The sequence below is a fragment of the Sapajus apella genome, unplaced genomic scaffold, assembly GCF_009761245.1.
Source record: "Sapajus apella isolate SASKATOON/1434 unplaced genomic scaffold, GSC_monkey_1.0 scaffold32, whole genome shotgun sequence".
NCBI lineage: Eukaryota > Metazoa > Chordata > Mammalia > Primates > Cebidae > Sapajus > Sapajus apella.
Window position 1 is genome coordinate 23,302,272 of NW_022436972.1, and position 22,271 is coordinate 23,324,542.

A 22,271-nucleotide genomic window follows, 5' to 3' on the forward strand; every position below is an offset into this window, starting at 1 on the left:
AATGATACCCTTCATGTAATTCTTCTCCAACCTAGTTACAAGAATAGTGCATTCATGAGCCGAGTTAGCACATGAATGCCACACATGGGTTATTTCTGAAAATGAATAGCCAGTTTCCAGTTCCTGCAGAGAAGTCCTGCAGATTTCCACCTTGTAAACAGCTGGGAAATACACTCCCTCCTCTCCAGCCTGGGTACTACTGTCTTCCTTCAAGTTTTCATCATTTCTCATTAGGACTACAATAATAGCTTCCTACCACCTCTTCCTGTCTCCTGCCCTCCTCAAACTGATCCACGTCCCTTCTTAAAATCCTCCAGGGGCTGCTTACAGACTTCAGGTCCATGTCTACATTCCTTACCAGGGCTTGGAAGGCCCTGCAGAACTGGGCCTGTGTAATATTGTACTATAATAAGAAATATGCAATTTGTCTTCATCCCACAGTCCTGGCACCGAGCTCCTAAAGCCTTTAGAATTTCATGCATGACGGGTGTCACAGAAGCATCTCTTGTTATTCAGAAACAGCCCCTTCCAACCTTACCTGAGTTTATGCCAGTGATGTGACCCTTGGAGAATGGGGTCTGCTTCCAGAGGAGCCAGTCATGTTATTAGAAGATTGGATCTTTCAATCCCAGCCTGTATTAGTCTGTTTGCACACTGCTATAAAGAACTGCCCAAGACTGGGTAATTTATAAAAGAAAGAGGTTTAATTGACTCACAGTTCCACATGGCTGGGGAAGCCTCAGGAAACCTACAGTGATGGTGGAAGGCAAAGGAGAGGCAGGCACCTTCATCACAGGGCGGCAGGAGGGAGTGAGTGCAAGCAAGGGAAATGCCAGATGCTTAAAAAACCATCAGACCTCGTGAGACTCACTATCATGATAACAACATGGGGGAACCACCCCCCACGACCTCTACCTGGCCCCGCCCTTGACATTTGGGGATTATGGGGATTACAATTCGAGGTAAGATTTGGTGGAGACACAAAGCCAGACCATATCACACCCACTGACTTCCTGACCTCCCAGTTGACATCAACCACCAATGGCCAATGATGTAATAAACTATGTCTATGTAATAAAGCCTCCATAAAAACTAAACAATGGGCTTCAGCCAGGGTACCAGCCTTCCTCGCTGGTGAGCATGTCCAGGTGCTGAGGGAGTGGCATGCCCTGAGAGGCATGGAAGCTCGACGACCCTCCCCATCCCCATACCTTCCCCTAGGCATCGTTTCCACTGTGAGGATCCTGATTGTATCCTTTATAATAAACTGGTCATAGTAAGTCAAGTGCTTTCCTGAGTTCTGTGGGCCATTCAAGAATATTATCAAACCTCATTAGGGGGCCATGGGAACTTCCGATTTGTAACTGGTTGGTCAGAAATATGGCCAACAACCTGGCAATTGTGACTGGCATCTGAAGTGGGGCAGCCTTGCGGGGCTGAGACTTTAACCTATTGGATCTGTCTTACCTCCCAACAGTTAGTGCCATGATTGAATTGTAGAACACCCTATTAGTGTCTGAAGAGTTGGAGAACTGCTTCATGTGAGGGCAAACTCCACACATTTGGTGTCAGATGGGTTATGAGAGTATATAGAAAAACAGTAATTTTTCACATAGTTTGGTTACCGCTCCCAAATCCCCTACAATTCCTCCCCTGTGCCCCCAAACCTCACCACCTGGAAGGATGCTTCAGGATGCCATAGGTTCCAGCTACAGGAAATTACTCTTAGTTCCACCTGCAAGAACCCCGCCCTCCTGTGCTTGTAGGTTTTGCACACACTGCTCCCTTAGAAAAATGCCTTGCCAGTGTTTCAACAACATCTCATCCTTAATTGCAAAGCTCATATTCTAGGGCATTCTTGACTAACAAGGCACAGAAAGAGTAGCCACCAGGTGTTGTGCAATAGCTAATGAGACAGGCTTTAGTATCACTTTCCTCCCTCTCCTAAAGCTCACACTGACCTTGCAATCCATGGGATCTAGGGAACATCTATATGCACCTGGATGAAGCTGGTAATCCCGGGTTCCCTATGAAGAGCCCATGGTGCAAAATCATCCAAAGCAAAGACCTTTAAGAGCAGGATTCATTGAGTTCTCTGTTGCCTAAATACATGTTGTAAAAGATCATGGTAGTAGCCTGGGTTCTTTAGAGCAGAGCCCTGCAAGACACCAAGAAGGGAGAGGAGAGAAGTGCTGGGGGAGGGGAAAGGGCAGGTCCTCCCCCTCCCCAAGGGAGCGGGGTGCGGAACATGAAGTGGGCGAGGGGTCCAGTGGCCCAGCAGGCAGACAGGAGGAGAGAAAAGCAGGTAGGTTATAGACCCCACTCATCCCGAAGGTAAAAGCTACCCTTAACTTAAACTTGTAACGTCACATTCTGATTCCTGTAATTCTTTATTTTTAATATAAAAGTACTGACTGATGGAATTTTCCTAAAGCCAAAGTCTTCTCAACATGAATTCTACACACCCCACACCACCACCACCACTGCACTCAGCCTCCTAATCGCTCCAGCTCCGACTGCATCAGCGGCCACCATCCCATGCCCATCTATGAAAATTCTCAGTAAAAAACTTTACCAAGATGTGAGTTGGCCTTCTCCCCAAACCCCAAGTACAGTCACTGGTAGATCATTTCTTCCAAAAGAAGTCTGCTGATTGGAAGAGACACGTTTTTGCAAACAGCTCATGTCCTCTACCTACCAAAGGGCTAAAGAATAGCGTGTCCTTGTTTTCATAAAGCAGACTGATGCTTTTCCTGGGAGTGCTATGGGTATGCTGGGAATAGAAAATTAGTTTTTATTGTTTAACCTTCACAGTTTAAATCAGAAAGCTTCTGCTACAGTTAAAGGTCCCCTTGGGTTTTCATAAAGTAGTCTTATGACAGCAATATTAGTCTTCATAAAGAGCCCAATCTTCAAATGTCTCATACTATACTACTCATTTAAAAAGTGTCATCTAAAAGTTTGTCAGAGTAACTGCAGTGTGATATCTTGGGATAACCGTGCTATTTACCATATCTCTGTTTTCCTCTGCCACTTGAAAAATAATAATGCCACCTTACATTGGCCGTGCTTTCTACATAGACAAAGCCTCATCTCTTCTGGAAAAGACTTTGCTCTCACAGACTTCTCCCTAAGAATGAAACTCAAAGGGGGTCAGAGGTACCAGGCCAACGGCTTTAGCTCCATGAGGCCAGGAAGGAAAGGGCCAAGGATGCCAGTGAAGAAGTGCCCCAACCCCAAGGTCCCTAATGTGTTCATGCTCCAAAGAAGAAAAGAGCTCTCCTCAAAGAGCAGGAAGACACTGAGCTTGTGAGTGACCTCCAGCCCCTTACGAATCCTGTGGATTGATCACATGGCTGCTAGCTACTGGCAAAATTAAACAGCTCATCACCTGAGCACACCAAGTGCACTGTGGGCACAGAGCACTCACATGTCCATTAAACTTCTTTAAACTTCCGTTGAGCACCAACTATGTGCTTGCCACTGTGGCTGGAAACAGAAAGGAAACATCACACAGACCCTGTCCTTGGAAAGCTCACATTCAAGTGAGCCAGCCCAGTCCAGGTCTGTGTGGTTACTGCTGTTACAAGAAGCCTTGTGTGTGCCCAGGAGGGGTGCCTAACCCCACAGGTAGGTGGGCAACATCTGTGGGGTCCTTCTCCAGGAAGTAATGCCTGAGTTGGATTTTAAAAGACAGTTAGAAAACCAATTACACAAAGAAGGGCATGGAATGGCATATAAAGGACTATGCATAAAGGCTCATCATTCATTCAGTCATTCATCCACCCATTCAACAAAGTTTACTGATGGCGGCTAGGGTTCAGGCATCCTGTGGGTTGCTGAAGACACTGTTCGCAGGACAGACATGCCCTTTGTCCTTTCTGCACTTGCTGATTAGAGCAGAGAGGCGGAGAGGCGAAAGGTATGGCCAGGTCAGGAGAGCTCAGCACCATAGTATGGTGAGCCCATGGAGTACAAGTTGAGGTGGGGGTGATGACATGGAGCATTCAAGGTAACGAGCCTGAAGAGGCAAGGCCTGGAATGAGGCTTTCCAGAATAGAAAAGACTTTTTGTTACCCATTCAGCTGCTCAGACTTCATCCTGACAACCACAGCGATTCACTGAAGGATGCTTTAAGCAAGAAAAGGAATGACCTGTTCAGATGTGCATTTTAGAAGTCCCTCGGCTATGGAAAGGATGGCCGAGGGACTTCTAAAATGCACATCTGAACAGGTCATTCCTTTTCTTGCTTAAAGCATCCTTCAGTGAATCGCCAGTGAGACCATGGAGGGGTGGCCAGATGCAAGGATCCCAGCAAGAGAGGATGATGAACCCTGTTCATGTGACCACCACACTGAGCAGAGTAGAGACAACACTTGAAGGTTTTGTAGGAGGTAGAATTCACAGGATGGGGGAGAGGTGAAGAGTGAGTGAGTAAAAAGATAAGACCGTCTTCTGACTTCCAGTTTGGGGTGGTGGAGATGATGGTATTGTCATTCACCGTGAAAGACTAGCTCAAATGAGGAGCAGCCACCAGCACTGAGAAGAGTTCTGAGGGATTTCAAACTTTTGATGAATATGAGCCTTTATAATTATATAAAGGGTTTATAATTGTAATGATTATTTTTATTGGTGATGCCACCACCACCACCACCTGGTGTTCCTGAAGGGCAAAGACTAAGGATGGGCGTAGCAGCCTAGTGATGAGGAAGCTAAGTGATAAGGGAACTACCCCAGACCCTGAACTTCCAAAAGTTCGAGCAAGCATTTGTCGTCTGGTCATCTCAGAAACAGACAGCTCTCGACAGTTTCCGGGACCCACCTCTTCCATCCCACACAGGCTTGATCCTCCTTCTTAAATACAGTCACTTTGTTCACCATGGCTTCCCTGTCCATCAGTGGCTCTCACCTCTTCCTAGGATGCTTTGAGGAAATCATAGAGTCCACCCTGGACTACCAAATCAGAGGACCCACTCATAGATCTGGGGGCCTTTTCTCTTCTCTTTCTAAAACTAGGGCCCCAAGTGAGTCTTCAGATCCAGCAGGTCTGGAAAACACTGCTCCAAGGCGCATCCTTCTTTTCTGTTACACAGGCTGCACCTCTCCTGCCGCTGCTGGAAGGCAATTCAATCTAACCCTTGCCGTCACGCTTTCCAGCCAAGGACCCTCCGTTTTATCCACTTCTGGAATCTCAGCCCAAGATCCCAGGCCACATAACGAAGGCTCCTCTTTCAAGCGTGTCCTTCCAGCTCTCTGTTTCTTTAAAGATGTTAATGCAGAATATCTTTTCTTCCATCCTAGGGTACTTGTGGCACAAAGATAAGCCCACCTCTGACATCACTCACCAGTTATTTCCCTCTTAAAAACCCTCCTGCTTCCTACCTTCTTTCCTGGGTCGCCCCTGAAACTGAGTACAAAGCCAGTAACTTATTGTTGAGCTAAAGGCAATAGATGGCCTTGTTTTTGTAGGAAAACTCTGTGGGTCTTACTTCAGCTTTCCCATAAAGACAGCTTTTATAAACGCTAAATGTGATTGGGGTTGAATTGCAGTTTCCAAAACTTTATGGCAAACAGAGATGAAATCCTATTGGAAAACCACTATATGACTAACATCTCAACTTGGGAACATGAGTGCCCCAAAACCCAAGTATCCTTGTGGGTTTATGAGAAACTTTCTTCAGACACATATTCTTGTATACAAAGGCAAAAAGGCAATGAATGGGGTTTAATCCTCACCCTCCTTCTTTTAACTAATAGGCAAATAAGAAATAGCAGCATATAACAACTTTGATTATTACAATTTCACAAGTGGTTATAATCTATTTAAATTTCAATTGATTTCTTATTTACTTTAGTTTAAAAATAGGAATGGGCTCATTATAATAATGGAGATTGCAGTTCAAGGAGATCTGTTTCCCATATGTAGAAAACACAATCACTTAACTGATGAACTTTCTAGTTTTTAATTAAGGCTCTTTTTAATCTGCAAAACCCAGCAAAAGGTGTGCAGGTGACAATCAAGGTTTATTCAACAATCACAGATGCAATCTCTAAATAGACCTTTGAAACTTCCTCAAAAAGATGAATGCTGTTGAATCTGCTTTCAAATTTATCTCTCTCTTGCAATCTAAATAATCCCAAAGTATTTTAACCTTTTGAAAATACAATCTTGACCATTAAAATTTTTAATAGACTTATGTATTCTCAGAGTTAACTCTTGCTCATATAGTGAGTTCACCTTCCTACCTAAATAGGGTTTAGTGAATGTCAGAGACTGCTCATTGTCCCCTCGTCTCCTTCCACTCCTTTTTGATTATTAGTTATAGGCAACTCCCTTCCTCAAGCTTTGTGGACAAATAGCTGCTCAGTTAGAGACTACCTTGTCCAGCCTCCCTTGCAGCAAGATGTGGTCTATGAGCAACTGGCAGCCAATATGATGCTACTAGAAGTGCTGTCTTAATTCCCAGGTACTGTCTTCCGTTTCCTTTACCCTTCCCCTATCTATAAATAACATCAAATGGAAAAGCCAACTTGGAAACAGGGATGGTGGGTTCAGGTTGAGAACAGAGGAGCATCCCTACTGGTCCTGGATGACTCACCTCCAGGTTGTTATGTGAGAAAGAGAAAAAGCTTCTTAGCTAGGTCACTGAATGTATGGGTCTCTTTGTTACCCAGCTCAGACTATACCAAATAGCAGTGAATATTTCATTGAGGATCAAAGTGCTACAAATCTTTGGGTATGCTAATCTTAATACCAGAGGATATTGCGAATTCTGAATTCTACATTATGAATTCTGAAGATGAGACCAAATATGTACCTGATTGGCAGGGAATAAAAAAGAATTTCAGGTAAGAATGAATTGTTTAATAATTATGGCTCTCTGGTCTTACTTCCTGTTCTCCAATTAAGTCTTTAGAGACTCGAAGGCTTATATTCCAAGAAATGGTTGGTCAAGCACATGCCAACAAGATAACTTATTGGTAGTCATTACAATATCATTGCCTTTTCCTATTAAGGAGGGAATTTAGAGAGTTTTATCAAATTTAACTCATATATGGAGCCAGAATCATGTTTTTAGTTCACATTATAAGTCCACCTCTACATAGCAGTCAGGCTGTGCAGGGCAAAGAAGCCTGATGAAAATGTGACTGATGTGAGAGGAACAGCTGGAGGTAACTTCTAACAAAAATACACCTATGTTATTATCGTACTGAAGCGTTATTACATCACGCTATCGTATTCCTAATTATCAATTCTCAGTCTGGTAAGACAGTATCATATAAATGAGAACCAGGCTTATAACATTCTGAATGACTTTATGAGTTGGTTGATGTAAAATATTAGTTTATGGAGTTCAGTAACTCATTGATCATTTACTTATGCTTTTCTCCATTCATTCCTAAGAATAAATTAAGTGTAATATATTCAGATGTGTGTGAAATGGCCGTGGTCCTTGTCCTGATGGAGCTTGCAGCTTCACTCCATGATCTGTAAAAATGGCTGACTGTGCAGCTCCATTAGGGAAAAAATTTTTCATGCTCTCAAACGTACATATTTATTTATTTAAATATTAAATAAAATCACTACCTTGTATTTGTACATTACAAAATATTTGCTAAAGCACAGCCTTTAAAAGCTAATCTTAAAAAATACATAGACAGAAAGTCCCTATGCTTCTTTCCCACATCCCAGGGGATCATCTTGAATGCACTGAACATCCCATTTTGGAAAAGAAAGTGATGTGTACAATTTGTTTATTGACCTTTCTCCTGCACATTATTCTTTCAAATACCTTTGCAATTAAGTTTTAGGAAGGTAACTGCAAACAGGCACCCAATATGAAATTAACAAGCCAGCACACTAAAGTCAAGTACAGTCACAGCTCAAGTGCTTAGAATGTATAGTGAGTGCATAAACAGATGGCTTTCCACCCAATCTGGCCAAGGGGTCTGTGGGCTGAGTGTCCTCACTCGCATGCTGGATAGTCCTCGTTTGGGTCTGAACTCACTACTTCCTTACCCATGCTGGCTGGCAGAAGCAGGGAGGCTGTGAAACTGGAAACAAGAATCACTTTCTAAATCAGACACCATATTTGTACTAGTGTTTGCTTTATTGTCATAGACTGTTATGATAGACTTTATAAATTGTGGTTGGTAGGGTTGGATCAGTAAGAGGTTTTCAGAGTTCTGTGCTAAAGGGGGCAGGGGAAGCCCAGAAAACCCAGCCACAAACAAAAATGTAGAAAAAAAACAGCATTACATGTCTGACCAAAGACAGGCTGGGTAAATACCACTGTTCGCACACATATAATGTGATATTGTGCTTATGTCTGGTATCTGCTACCACTGGATGGGTTGATCTCTCAATAATGATTCCAGCCACACATGTAATTCTGTCTTAAGCATTCATTCCATATCTATATTAGAAATAAAACTAAGATACAAACTTACTTAAGAATGCATAATGCATCCATCCTCTTTTCAGCATTGGCAAAAGAAATGAGAAATCTGATTATTTTGGCAAGATGTGCAGAATGTCATATTAACCAATAATCCTTATCAAAAGATAACACATTTGGTAAATCATTATTTGAATACAGTAAGAGAAGAGTAAATCCTTGGGTGTAGGGAAAGACATGGCAAGGTGCCTAGCACATTATATACACTTAATGAACGTTGGTTGATTCTAATGATAAGGTATAAATAAGATGTGTCTTCTTCCTAAAGATCTTGTCTAGGGGGAAGAAATGGCATCTTCTACCCCCAAATACACATTGGTATAGTATAACAGCTTTAATTTATAATTCTCCGGAAAGGATTAGTTGTGTCTAATATTATTACCTATGCAAAAGGCTAAGATCCTATAACAAACAACAGCAAATGTGAAATTGATGAAATAAAGTTCTACTCTTCATGTGAGTCATAATAATCTATCAATATAATTAAGACTATGTGCTCTTAATAAGTGCAGTTGATTATTCCTGCCTGACCACAAATTTTCTCCATATGGTTTGCCAACTAGTGAATGTCTCATTATTTGTGTTACTCATTTGGAATGAGGCATCAGGTCTCCAAAAGGATCCTAAAATAGGGAAAATCCTGCCATTATTACTCACTAACAACTTTACATACGAATTGGTGTTCCATACTACCTATGGAGTCACTTAGAAATCCCAAAGGAAGTGGGACAACGTTCTGAGAAGGCAGGAAGTGATAGAAAAGTTCACTGAAGCCACACTAAATGTTAAGGGATGCTACTGCCAGTGAGCAACAGTTGGCTGCCAAATACTCTCTCAATCTGGGATTTATTTTCACTTAGGACAAGAGAAATTACTATAACGTTTTTAAAAGGCTAAACAAATTATTTCAATATGTTTTTTAAGAATTCAGAGTATGCTCACTTATTTAAAGTAATGTAGTATTATATTAAATTACATATATACATACATTCACACAGAGACACACAATAAGGTCTAATTGAAGCCACTTGTTCTCTTCCATGGATTTGTCTGCTGTCCTTGGCCCAAGTTATATTGCAAAAATTATGATGACTGTGCATCGTCATGTCTTTACATTCTCCAATCATATTTTAAATGCCTCTGTAGAGGTTTCTAGTTTTATTCCTATAAGCCTTGTATATTTCTTGTTATGTTTATTTTTAGAGCATTTTAAAAATTATGAATGAAATCTTTCATTCATGTTTTCTAGTTATTTGAAATGAGGACAGCTAGTGATTATTACTTATTTTTACAAACTGATATTTTATTTTGCCTGTAGCATTTCATCTTTTTTTGATTTTTCCTGAGTATATAATTATATCACATGCAAATTCTGCCTTCTTTTCTCTCTCTATTTTCTTATTTCATTCTCTTATGTAATTACATTAGCTAGCACCTTCAGAACAATGTTAAATAACATAGGGACAGTGAGCATCTTTGTTGTGTTCCTGACTTTAAGAAACATGCTCTTATGTTTAATCATTAGGTAACTTTTAGTTTGAGACATTTGTAATAACATCAAGAATGCATCCAGTTCTGTTTTCTAATGGATTTTAAACATCAGAAATTATGAAAAATTTTGTCAATCACTTTTCTGGATCTAAGAGATGGTAACATATTTTTTTCCTTTAACCTGTTGGGATTGAACCATTCTTGCACTCTCATAAATAATGTTAATAATCTTTTTCTTTTCTTTCTCTCTGTCTTTTTTTTTTTTTTTTTGAGGCAAGATCTTACTATGTCACCCAGGCTGCCAGGCTGGAGTGCACTGGTGCAACTGCAGGTCTCTGCAGCCTCCACCTCCCAGGCCCAAGCAGTGCTCCCACCTCAGCCTCCTAAGTAGTTGGAACTACAGGCACATGCTGCCATGGCCAGTTAATTTTTTTTTTTTTTTTTTGTAGAAATAGAGGTCTCACTATGTTGACCAGCATGTTCTTAAACTGCTGGGCTCACGTGATCCTCCCATCTCAGCCTCTCAAAGTGCTGGGATTCCAAGTGTGCACCACCATCTTTGCCTTTGTTCTTAATATTATTTATTTTCAGAATTAACTTGGCTGATTTTCCATACTTATTCTTCCATAAGAAACTCAAAGGATAACTTTTAAGAATCAGCACATCGCTGAAATTAAACGTTTATCTCATCATTTTGAGGACTTACAACATGGGTCAATCTAAACAGAATATTAGGACACAATCTTTTGCCTGACCAGAATTACCTATATACGAAATGCAATTTTGAACCAGTAGATTGCCCCTAGTGCATGTGAATAGTTGTTTATAGACAGATTACTCAGTATTTAAGAGATCAGCTTCACGAGCGGGATAAAAAGCAAACAAATAACAAAGAAATATAAAAATGAATAGATTAACAGAATTGCTGTTCCTATAGCTCAAAAATTATACTGCAAGATTAAAGATCACTGAATTTAAACATATAATATGTCTACTGTACAAAGTCAAGCACCTCCACACTAATCACAATGAAAAAGTAATTTTTGTAAGAAATGTGCTTTCTTAACACATTAGACTAATAGGTACTTCATGCATTCTACAATGCACAATTTTTAACATTTTGATATCTCTGGAATTAAGATGCAACTAGAACCTGTGATGATCATGTGTATTTTTTAATCAATAGTTTCTTCTTTCTTAGTGATGCATGAAATAATAAAGTAGGCTGAAAATTGGTGGTATCTTTGATTTGATAAAATACAGCAAATCTCAACTTTCAGGGATTACAAACATTTACTTTTGTTAGCTGGCTTTATAAAACAGCTACATCTTTCTACCTTTACCTCTGACACATGTCCTCTTTTTAAATAATTATATTACTATATGTGGATTAAAAAAAATAAACTAAATTAAAGTTAAATTTAGAGGTAAGGGCTTTGAGAACTTGAGAGTTACTCTGGAATGACCAGAGAACCAGGGAGTTGCAAGCTGGGATGTGTAAGTAGATGCATGCATGCGTGCCGGTATGTAACACACACACAGGTGTCGCACTGGGGTCACTGTTTGTGTTCCACCTGGGTTTCAGTGGAGTCAGTAGGCAAAATAATTCTTGGGCTGCAGAATTCTTAGGCGGCTTTGTCCAAGAAAGTAAAACAGGTAGCTATCACAGCGTTTCTCAATTGGGGCTGTCAGTGTAAGAGAAGTGATCGGTCTTCTCTGACCCTAACTCTTCTCTTGTCACTCAGCTCTCCCAGAAAATGAGAACACGGGCACAGAATCTCCATCTCACATCGTTTCCTGCTCTGCCTACTTACCTCCTCACCGCAGATGACAGCAAAGGATCAAGAGTTACAACTGCTTCTCATCAGAGCCCTGGATCAACAGATGTGGAATAGGCGGTCCTGCCATTACAAAGCCAAACAGAAAGAAAACTGCTACCAGAAAGTCCTGTGAACTGTGGGGATGGTTTCTAGGTCAGGGAATTCAAAATGGCAAACTGACTCACGGACAGGCCACAGCCACCTTAGTCTTTCTTCCAAGTGTGAATTTAAATCCCTCCTCTTTAAAAGAAAAAAGATAGGAAAGAAAAAATATATTTGCATGAACATCCCTGGTTGCCATAGTCAATCACTACCAATTTCAAAAGAATTCTGCTAATCTCTTTAAAACATTCCCTGTAGCTCTTTTACAAATTATTAGAATAAAAAGAACAGAGTCAACAGCACTTAGCCAGTTTTAATTTTCAGTACTGGGAGAGTCAGCAAGGGCCCTTAACTTGTCAGCCTCAGTGTGCCCTTACCTTTTGCACAGCTCCTTGAAAGGCCTGTTTAATTCTCCTACATGAATCAGGTATTAATTTTGTGTCTTGACTCTCCAGACTTGTGTCTTGAAAATCTTCATTTTCATGGAGTCTCAAAATTCTATAAATGCAGTGAGTACCATCTTCTGATATTCTATTAGGATCCATCTGAGGAGGAGAAACAGCAAGGACGTTAGAGTGCTTATCACTAATCATCCTGCTATTTAATAAAGTGTGACTTAAGAACAAAAAATTCACGCTTGCAAGAGTCTTTATGTTCCTAACGATTAACAGTTAATACAATGACTCTCAAGATGGTGAAAATATGGACTTCTAATTCATCTGAATGAGTAGCTGACTATCATCCATAGCACAAGGCACAGTTAGTCCTGCGGTGGACTTTTAACAATGACAGAAGTGTATGTGCGTGATTCATGGGAGAAACCGTCAAAATTGTCTGGCAACATGAAAGTGTTCATAGAGGGGAGGGGCACCAAGGAAATCACATGTGGTCACTGCAGGCAGAGGAAGTATTGGCGTTTAAATACTTTCTCTGCCTTTAAATACCTTTTTGTCTTTAAATCAGCTATATGCAACATGCTAGATGGGATTATGAGGCCCACTTTGAAATTCAAAGCATGAAGCCTATATAAATCAGGCAAAATCAACATCATATTTAAACACTGTTTGCCTGGCCCTTTTTCCTCAATCAGCCAAAGAAGAGAGAGAAAAATACATTTTCTACCTCCAAACAAAACTTGAAGTCAGACGTGTAATCTCTTTTTTGTTGACCCTCTCATCAGTGTTTCTCAACCTGAAGTGGTATACCTGTCAGGTGGTGTTTGGGAATGGGTGCAGGTAATATTTGGTGTCATCACACTGGGGTGGGGAGGCTGCATTAGCAGATACTACAGATGTGTGCTGGAGGGATGCTAACATTCCTGTAATGTAAGGAATTGTCTCACCCAAAGTATACCCGTTGAGTAATTAGCTGATTGCCTGTTAAGTATAGGTGTCTAGCATTAGAATATCTTTAATCACTACTCTTTAAAATTGTCTGCCTGCTTCTTCCAAGCCTTTCAGTGGTTTCAATTGCCAAGTAAAGGTGAAGAGTAGCAATAATTAGCTATCACCTGTTTTAATAATGAGAATTTAACTTGTCCTCTTTATCAAATATTCAAGGTACTTCACTTCATCTGCATTGTCTTATTAGCAGGTACAAACTAGGTGAAAAAGAAAAGCTACGTAAGTTTACAAAGCTCAGTCCAAATTAATGACAAGTCTCTCTTTCTCTCTTTTTAAAAGTAATCAGAATGATATGTTGGTTTATTAACCAATCATTAGAAATAAACTGAAAAGCAGCCTATCTATATCTGAGATTCTCAAAATGAAATGACAGCCTTTTAACAAATGTGCACCCACTAATAACAAATTTTATTATTTTCAGTCTTGCACATACAAGGATTATCTATAATCATCATGGAAGAGATACCATCATGAAGCAGAATTGTGTAAAATCTGTATTTATTTGTCCTATGTTCTTTAGAATAATTAGTATGCGAGCTTTTATACAAGGAAAGTTTTCAATCACACACTTTGGAAAACTAAAAAGGCTTACTTATGCCAATATGTATCCCACAAGACCAGAAAAGCCTGGGCAACTGATATGAAGGGTCACTGGGTTTAGACCTCAGGAAAGAAGAATCATGGAAAGGCCTAAATTGGCGCGCCACCAGAAAACTGCTGAGTCAAAGGAATAATGTGGCCTTAGTAGGGAAATGCCTGGGGACCCTAAACTTGGTTAAGTTGGAGTCCTGCTGACAAGCTAAGAGCTGTCTAACAAAAGCAGCAGTTCCCTTTATTTCTTTTTCTTTTTTTTTTTTCTTTTTTTTTGGAGACAGGGTCTTGTTCTGTCACCCCTACTCGGGCTGGAGTACAGTGGTATAATCATAGCTCACTTTAGCCTTGAAATCCCTGCACTCAAGCAATCCTCCTTCCTCAGCCTTCCAAGTAGGTGCAGGCCTCCATGCTTGGCTAATTGCTAATTTCTTTTTTTTTCCGTAGTAGAGATGGACTCTTGCTACGTTGCCCAGGCTTGTCTTGAATTCCTGGGCTTAAGCAATCCTCCCTCCTTGGCCTCCTAAAGTGCTGGGATCACAGGCATGAGCCACCGTACCTGGCCCCTATATTCCTGAGCCTCAGGGTAGTCCAATCCAGTAGCATCGTGGGCTCACTGAGGGCTTGCTAGAAATGTAGAATTTCGGGCTTCACCCTGGCACACTTCCTGGGAATATTCGTTTTAACTAGATCCCAGGTGATTCTTATCTACATTAAAGTTTGAGAAGTCATGCTTTAAAATATAGATTTTCTGCTATTAAAATCATTCCAAAGTTCCCTGGACACCAATTTAAAAATTGTTTCACAAGTAACATCAATTCGTACAAAGATACTGCAACAGCTAATAATGGTTACTGATTTGATGCAAATAAACACAATGCAAAGATTTTGTCCCCTTTCTCCTAAAAAATGCCCATACCCAGATCCCATCTCACTCCTACCCCACCCCTCACTGGGCCAATTTCATCAACATCCCTAAGGATAGGGTCCAATCATTGAACCTCTTCCCAAATACTTTGTGCAGTTGAGAACCACTGTTTTGGAATGCAGCATTAGAGTTAAATGCCCATCAGGTTTTTTTTCCCTAAAGAAATCAAGAATGCATGGCATAATTCCTTTTAATATACTCATTTATTTTGTTTACTCAAGGATCACACATTAGAAATTTATTTTTAACCTGCAACCATGTGTCTCTCTCATTCCAGTGCCCTTGCAGCCCTCCTTTCCTGAAAATGGAGACTAGGAGAAAAGGGAGGAGGAGAGGTCCAGGGTGCAAGGCCAGCTACATACACAGGTAAACGAGGGCCTCCAAGCTGAAGGAACTGCAGGGCCGGAAGAGAGCTGGACTGATGCTGGACCCTCAGCAAATGCCCACCAGCTGACTGAACGAATGTATCACCTACACAACAACCTACCTACTGGCACACAGTAGTCTGGTTGGAGGATTGCATGATTGAAAAATTATACTATTTTAGCTACTAATCTGATAATTTGCATATTACAATCAGAAATTGACATATCTGTAGTGTTGCAAATCATTAGAAAAGATTTTTCAGTAAATTAAACATACCAGGCACTGGGCTAGATGCTATGAATAAGGTGGTGTGCAAAGCAAGCAGTCCCTGTCTTCATGAAACTTACACTTCGTTGAGGAACACAGAAATTCAACCAAAAATCACAGTAAACTGAGTAACAAATGAATTCATTGTACTTAGACATCTCTGAAAACATTAAATAAATCCTGAGTATCTGACTTAAAATGGACTGTTAAAATGCATTTGTCAGACTATGTAATGCCTATGAAATACACTGTCTCATTTTTTAAACTTCCTTGAAACTTAATCATTTGTAGGGTTAAATGAGGCAGGATGCTTGACGTTTGTGCTACTTCGTTATCTGTGTTTTCAAACAGGCAGTGCACACCTCTACATCAGATTTTCAGCAGTGGCTGTTGTCCTGGGTAACAAACAAGCAGGGAGGTTGGTTTGTGCCTATTGGGGAATTGAGGAAAGAAGTTAAAAGGGCAAAAGATCTTGATTTTTCTGAAAAGCTTATCTTATAGCTAAACCCTAAGCTTTGAATAGGGTTGGTTATACGAATGTTAAAGAAACACGCACACACACAGAGCAACTTTTTGAAAGGGTTTTTTGTTTTTCTTTGTAAACCAAAGCATGAATACTATGTGGCAAATATATAGCAGAAACCACACAGTATTTTCTCTTTGGCAGGGTGGCGGGGGAAAAGCCAAGCTACACTGGATCTAGTAGATACGTATTTTTAAAAATCTAGGCCCAGGCAATCTGCAAACATTCAGGAGGCTGATTTAATTTTATCTATTCAAACATTCAAGAAAATATTTTTTTTAAATAGTCACTGTAATTTTTACACTATTCTGGGCATTCTTCTAAATGCATTTAAAAACTCAAAAGCTTTTCCTCGATGATTTGCACACCTTCTTTTCTCTACCTTTAAACGAAAACAATAAAACTGATTTCTCTCATCATTTTTTAACTGTAAATTACAAACACGTTACTGGATATTTGTTCTTATTCAAATGCATTTAGAAACCCCAAATAGCTGATTCAAAACTTCAGTGGAAATCAGAAAACTACTATGATTTATTTTGTACCAAATTCTAATACCAAAGAGCTGATATGAGTGAAAATGTTAAATCAGCTATAGGTCACATGGAGACTATTCTCTTTTTTTTTTTTTATTGCATTTTAGGTTTTGGGGTACATGTGAAGAACATGCAAAATTGTTGCTTAGGAACACACGTGGCAGTGTGATTTGCTGCCTTCCTCCCCATCACCTACATCTGGCATTTCTCCCCTTGCTATCTCTCCCCAGCTTCCCACCCCCCACCGTCCCTCCCCTATTTCCCCCCAACTGACCCCAGTGTGTAGTGCTCCCCTCCCTGTGTCCATGTGAGATACCATCTCACGCCGGTAAGAATGGTGAACATTAAAAAAATCTGGAGACTATTCTCTTAACTAAAACCTTGAAAGAAAGTCTCTAACACACATAAAAGAGGAAAGAACTACAGAGTGAACCCCCATGCACTCATCAGCACTTCAACCATTACCAGCGTATGGCAAATCTTTTTTCATCTGTAAGCAACCAGAAATTATTTTGAAACAAATTCCGGACACCATGGCAGTTTTTATTTGTAACTATTTCAGAATGTATCTCAAAATGATTAGGACTTTTTTGGGTAACAAATGTAGACACAATATCCAGTAAAATGCATCCAGATCTAGTGGTATATTCATATGAACATATTGTTCCTAATATTGTTTCTTTACTGAAGGAGGTGGCCTTTTTAAAATGCAGTACAAAAGTGGGTTCAGACTAATGGCTAAATTATTTTGCAGAAGTCAGAGGAACCGAATTTTCATGATATTTAAGAAAACCGTACCCCAAAGTCTGATGGCATTAACTTCTCCGAAGGAGACTTCCTAACTCACATGTTTACTTTGAAAAAGGGTTTTGAGTTGTTCTACTATTATTCATACAGCATTAAGACTGTTAAATGATGATGGGAGATCATTGAAAGCCCTGACTCCTCAGCCCATGGGGACCACTGAGAATTCCTATGGAAAAGCTCAACAACTGTAACAAAAGCCCAGCAAATCACTCTTTCCTACATAGCCATGCCACTGATTTCCACAGCTCCTGCCAAGCCACGCTGTTCGTGGTTCCTAGAACTCCTTCATTCCCTACCACTCTTTCAACATTGGACACTGTCTTCACTGTTACGGCAATGAAAATGCCATATCCCTAAGGTGTTAGAAAAGATTTACAGTGGAGAACTACTGCATCTTTGATCTCTTTTCTGAGTGTTGCTCTTTTGTTTGACTAAGAATTTTGACAGTTTGATTAGGCCCCTCAGTTACCTGGCTCCATGCCCATTGTAAGTGGGCACTGTGTGTTGAATAAATGATTTTTAATTCATTCCATCGCAGGTGATGGGGCCATGCACAACGCTGGCACTCCATGCACAAGCACTACATGGGGTTATTAACAAAATGCTGGATGGGAAAATGGGTAAACCATTCTTGACCGCAACACACTCCAATGAAAGAAAGACTTTTAGTCAATTTTGTATAGATTTGTGTTATCTGTGTTGCAAGTAAGCCACTCAAAAGTTGTCTTTTGGGGGAAAAAAACTCTCAATGGGTAGATTATATTTAATGCAGATTTTCTGAAGAATGGCTCATGGCATTTCTACTTTTAGTGGGTAATCACACTAGTTCTAGAAAATGCAAACAAGCGGATAATGAACACTTCACAAAAAGCCTATGATTAAAAGTAATGGAGTTCAAGACATTGGCACATGTCAAAAAACCATACAATCCAAGCAATGCCATGTTTTGATGCATCCCGTTTGGTTTAGTAATCACCTTTGAATCTGAAAAACGAATGTTGTCCAAACCCAACTTTCTTTTCCCATAAAAAAAATGCACAGTCAGCCCCCCACTTCCTCTGAGAAAGAGTTCACAGCACCAGAGAAGAATATTTGAATGAATCCAACCAACTGCACTGCAATTTCCAAGAAAACACAAGAGCATAAACCACCAGAAAGCATAATATTACAAATTTACCCCTTCCTTCCTACTATCTCCTTGCAGTTCCGAGCCGTCGTGCAAAAAAAACCTCTTCATCTTTTCGAAGGTTGGTTATTTGCTAGACTGTAGTAACACTGTGCCATCATACACACCTCGCTTCCTTCCTCCGCCCACCTCTCTGGCAGCCACGTGGGGCTGTCCCTCTTTCTTCGCCCTCACGGGACAGCGCCACAGCCGCACAGCCCCCGTCCCGAGCGCTCGGCTCTCTGATCGCGCTGTGTCATTCTGCCGACCCACTGGGCGACCTGGCACGAGCATCGAGACCTCCCACTCTGCGCACCCCTCCAGCACTAGGGGCCCGGCACACCTGCAGAGCAGCCAGCGCAGGAACCGAAATCCGCCGGGCGGTGGGCGGGAAGGGGTGGGGTGGATGCCCAAGTGAAGGCGCTCATTTTTTTCTGACGGAACAGAAGTTGGTTCTTAACTTCAAGTGAGAAATGACAGAGGGAAAAAGTGTGCAATAACTACCAGAAGCGGTGAGCGGCCAGTGCTGTCTCCCAGCGTGGGCACTGGGTGAGATTCAACAAACCCACTGTCTGGCCGGTGGAGACTGGCCCCGGCGCGCCGCGGGGCTGGGGGGCGTGCGCGGAGAGCGGAGCGTGCTCCACAGCCCCGCGCCAGGCTGTCCCCGAACCCGACACACCCTCTTTCAGAGTCACTTTCCCCTCCTGAATATGCAAGCTTGGGGAGCCCAACCCCGCGGCCAGACTCAGTTTCCAAGTGCGGGCGGAGCGAGAGGGGCGCTTCTGGCCGCGCACCCCTGGGAAGGTGGCCACTCACCTGCGCTCTGAAGTAGAGGAACAGGGCGACGCTGCAGACGACCTGGCCCAGCCCCAGCCCCAGGAGGGCCACGAACATGGAGCGGGAGGCGGCGGGGGGCTGGTGCGGCGCGGGCGGCGGCGGGGCGTGCAGGGGGCCCTCGTGCGGGGCTCCGGGCCCGCCGCCCATCTCCTCCGAGCCACGCAGGTACTTGGTGTAGTCTCTGCTGGCGCGGCGCATGGCGCTCGGCCGGCTCGCTCCGGCGCTCTCCTCCCTCTCCCGCTCCCTCCCCTTCTCGTCTGCGGCCAACTCCGGAGGCTGCGGCTGGGCCTCGACTTGGACGCCGACTTGGACGCCGACTTGGAGCGGGCAGGGCGCCCGGCAGCCCCAACTCTTATAAACCGCTCGGAGAGCGCTGGCCTCGGGAGCCAATCAGCCCCTGCGAGGCTGCCTCTTCCACTCCCACCTCTGGCTCCCCTTCCTTCCTTTCGCCCTCCCTCTCTCTCTCTCTCTCTGCCTCTGCAGGGCCTCCTTCTTGGGGGCCCTCCGAGGAGGAGGCAGGAGGCGACTTCAGTAGTTCCAGACTCTGCTTGCCATCCTCAGCCGTCTTTCTGAAGGTCCAAGAGATGCTAAGGAAGACACAGAGGAGACCTTGGCTGAGGATAAGGGTGGCACCTCAGACATTCCTCCTGCAGTTCACAACCTGGAGCCTCCGTTTACTCCCTAGGATTTAGAAAGTTGAATTTGATGATCTCTGAAGACCCTTCCTGTCCAACCTCTCCCCCCAAAAGTGGTTCCAAATACAGCGTCTCAAAGTATTTTGGAAGACTTCGAAAATTCCGGAATTTCCTTCCCAAATCCCCATTTCTGCATCTTGAACGTGACTTTGAGTGACGCAGGTCTTGAATGTGGCAGTAGAGAGCCTTTAGATACCAACTCTGACCTTATAAAGATGAAAACAGTGCAGAGAAGAGGGTAAAGGGCTGTGTAACCAGAAGCAGGCATCCGAGGAGGGCTCACCCAAGGGTCAGGAAAGAAATGTTACACAAAGCTGATGGTATAGTTAAATGTTAGCTTCGTTGCTAAAGAAACCTTGCTAAGGCTTTTTAAAAACCTCTATTCAGAACTGTGGCCCTTAGTGAGAAAAGAAAGATATTAACATTGCTCACAAATCTGATATATCTTCAGAAGGAAGGTGCTGACTGATTTAAACACCCATAAAACTTGGAATGTTCCACTTTTTTAGTAATACAATCAGTCCACAGTATCCATGGATTCCACATCTTGAATTCAATGAACCATGGATCAAAAACATTTGAAAAAATAATGGCTGGCTATGTCTAGACTAAACATGTGTAGACTTTTTTCCTTGTGATTTTTTCCTAAACGATACACAACTAGTTACATAGCATTTACACTGTATTAAGTATTATAAATAATCTAGCCATAATTTAAAGTATACAGGAGGTTAAATGTAAATATGCCACGATATGTTAAGAAACTTGAACATCCATAGATTTTGGTATTTGCGGGGAGGGGTTTGGTGGTTTCCTGGAACCAATCTTCCATGGATATCAAGGGTCTACTTTGCCTCTTTATTGTGCATCCTCTTTCTGCCTAATTCGCTAATGAGTACTTCCCCATGCAAGATTTGTGACAAATGACAGGTCTCTGTGTTATTAAAGCATGTGTTCTAAATTGAACCCTTAGACCTCAGTACATGTTGAAGAAGAGTAACCAGGTTGGATTTTTTTTAAAAGGCACCCATACAAAGAAAATGATTTGTTCAAAATCAAAAATGCCTTTAGCATTTATATACGTATCAACATCTAGTTTGGTGAAGGGACAAAAAATTTTCAAACTCAAACACAGAAACAATTGATGTTAATCTTCTACTCCTTGCAGTCATTGGCCTCTTCCTACTTTTTGTTTGTTAAATTTGGAAAGTAAGTTGATTGTCTCTTCCTCCCCCTCCTCCTCGAGTCAGGAAATAATTCCGTATTTCTTCTTTCTCATAAATATTTATTGGGATCAAACTTTTTCAAATGTGTTATAACAACCAAACCTACAATGACTTTACTATAGTGTCTTCTATTCTTTTTAATGGGGTTTTATACAACAATGGTTTATACATGTTTTTTATTCCTTGACATCTTGATCCTCAGATTACAAGAAAGTCCCTCAAATCCCTGAATAATGTTCAGGGATGCTTGACCCAGGAGCATCATATATGAGACCATATGTTACATTCCTACAGAGTTCTTCATATGACATTTCTACCAGTACTCAAAAAATGTGATCTCACTGTATTCAGGCTTCCATAGGAGGTATTAGATACTCCACTGTCAGTCTACCTGCTGCTTTTTCAAAGGTAATGCCTCTCTCTTGCCTATGTATTCACTTATTCCTTTGTTAACATTCCACTCCCCAATTAATAGATAAACCCCATTTGTTCAAGGACTCCTGCTCTATTATTCACCTCTATGACATTTATCATTTCCTAAAATGCTGCCTGCTATTTTATATAGGTGCACGGTAAATACTTGCTGAATAAAAACTGAGCAAAGGAATCTTCAAAACCTCTGCCAGTCTCCCAGTCTAAGCCACACTATATCTTATCTGAATTAATCACACTTGCCTCCTGAAGAATTCTGTGCATACTGATCAGAATTTTCTTCTAAAAGGAAATGTATATGTCATTTCCATACCTGCAATTCTTTGATGGCTTCTAAGTGTTGTTGGTATAAAGTAAAAACTCTGGAGATTAAAACCTTCAATAGGCCAAGCACAGTGGCTCACTTCTGTAATCCCAGCACTTTGGGTGGCCGAGGCATGAGGATCACTGGATCCCAGGAGTTCGAGACCAGCCTGGGCAACATAGGGAGACCCAATCTTTACAAAAAATGAACAAATTAGCCAGGCATTTTGGTGCACATCTGTGGTTCCCATTACTCAGAAAGCTGAGGTGGGTGGTTTGCTTGAGCACAGGAAATTGAAGCTGCAGTGAGCCATGTTCAT

General features: G+C 41.7%; 1 protein-coding gene across 1 annotated transcript in view; it reads right to left on the minus strand.

The window, feature by feature from the left end:
• The window catches only part of TNFSF11 (TNF superfamily member 11), a 33,404-nt gene extending 13,775 nt beyond the window's left edge, over window positions 1–19,629 (minus strand). Inside the window, exons 1-2 of the mRNA XM_032294778.1 lie at window positions 19,275–19,629; window positions 12,250–12,417 (exon numbers count right to left, since the gene is read on the minus strand). Of these exons, the coding sequence (XP_032150669.1) occupies window positions 12,250–12,417; window positions 19,275–19,493 (387 nt within the window). The 5' untranslated portion in view covers window positions 19,494–19,629. The remainder of the gene's footprint in view (window positions 1–12,249; window positions 12,418–19,274) is intronic.
• Between the last annotated feature and the right edge of the window lie 2,642 nt (window positions 19,630–22,271).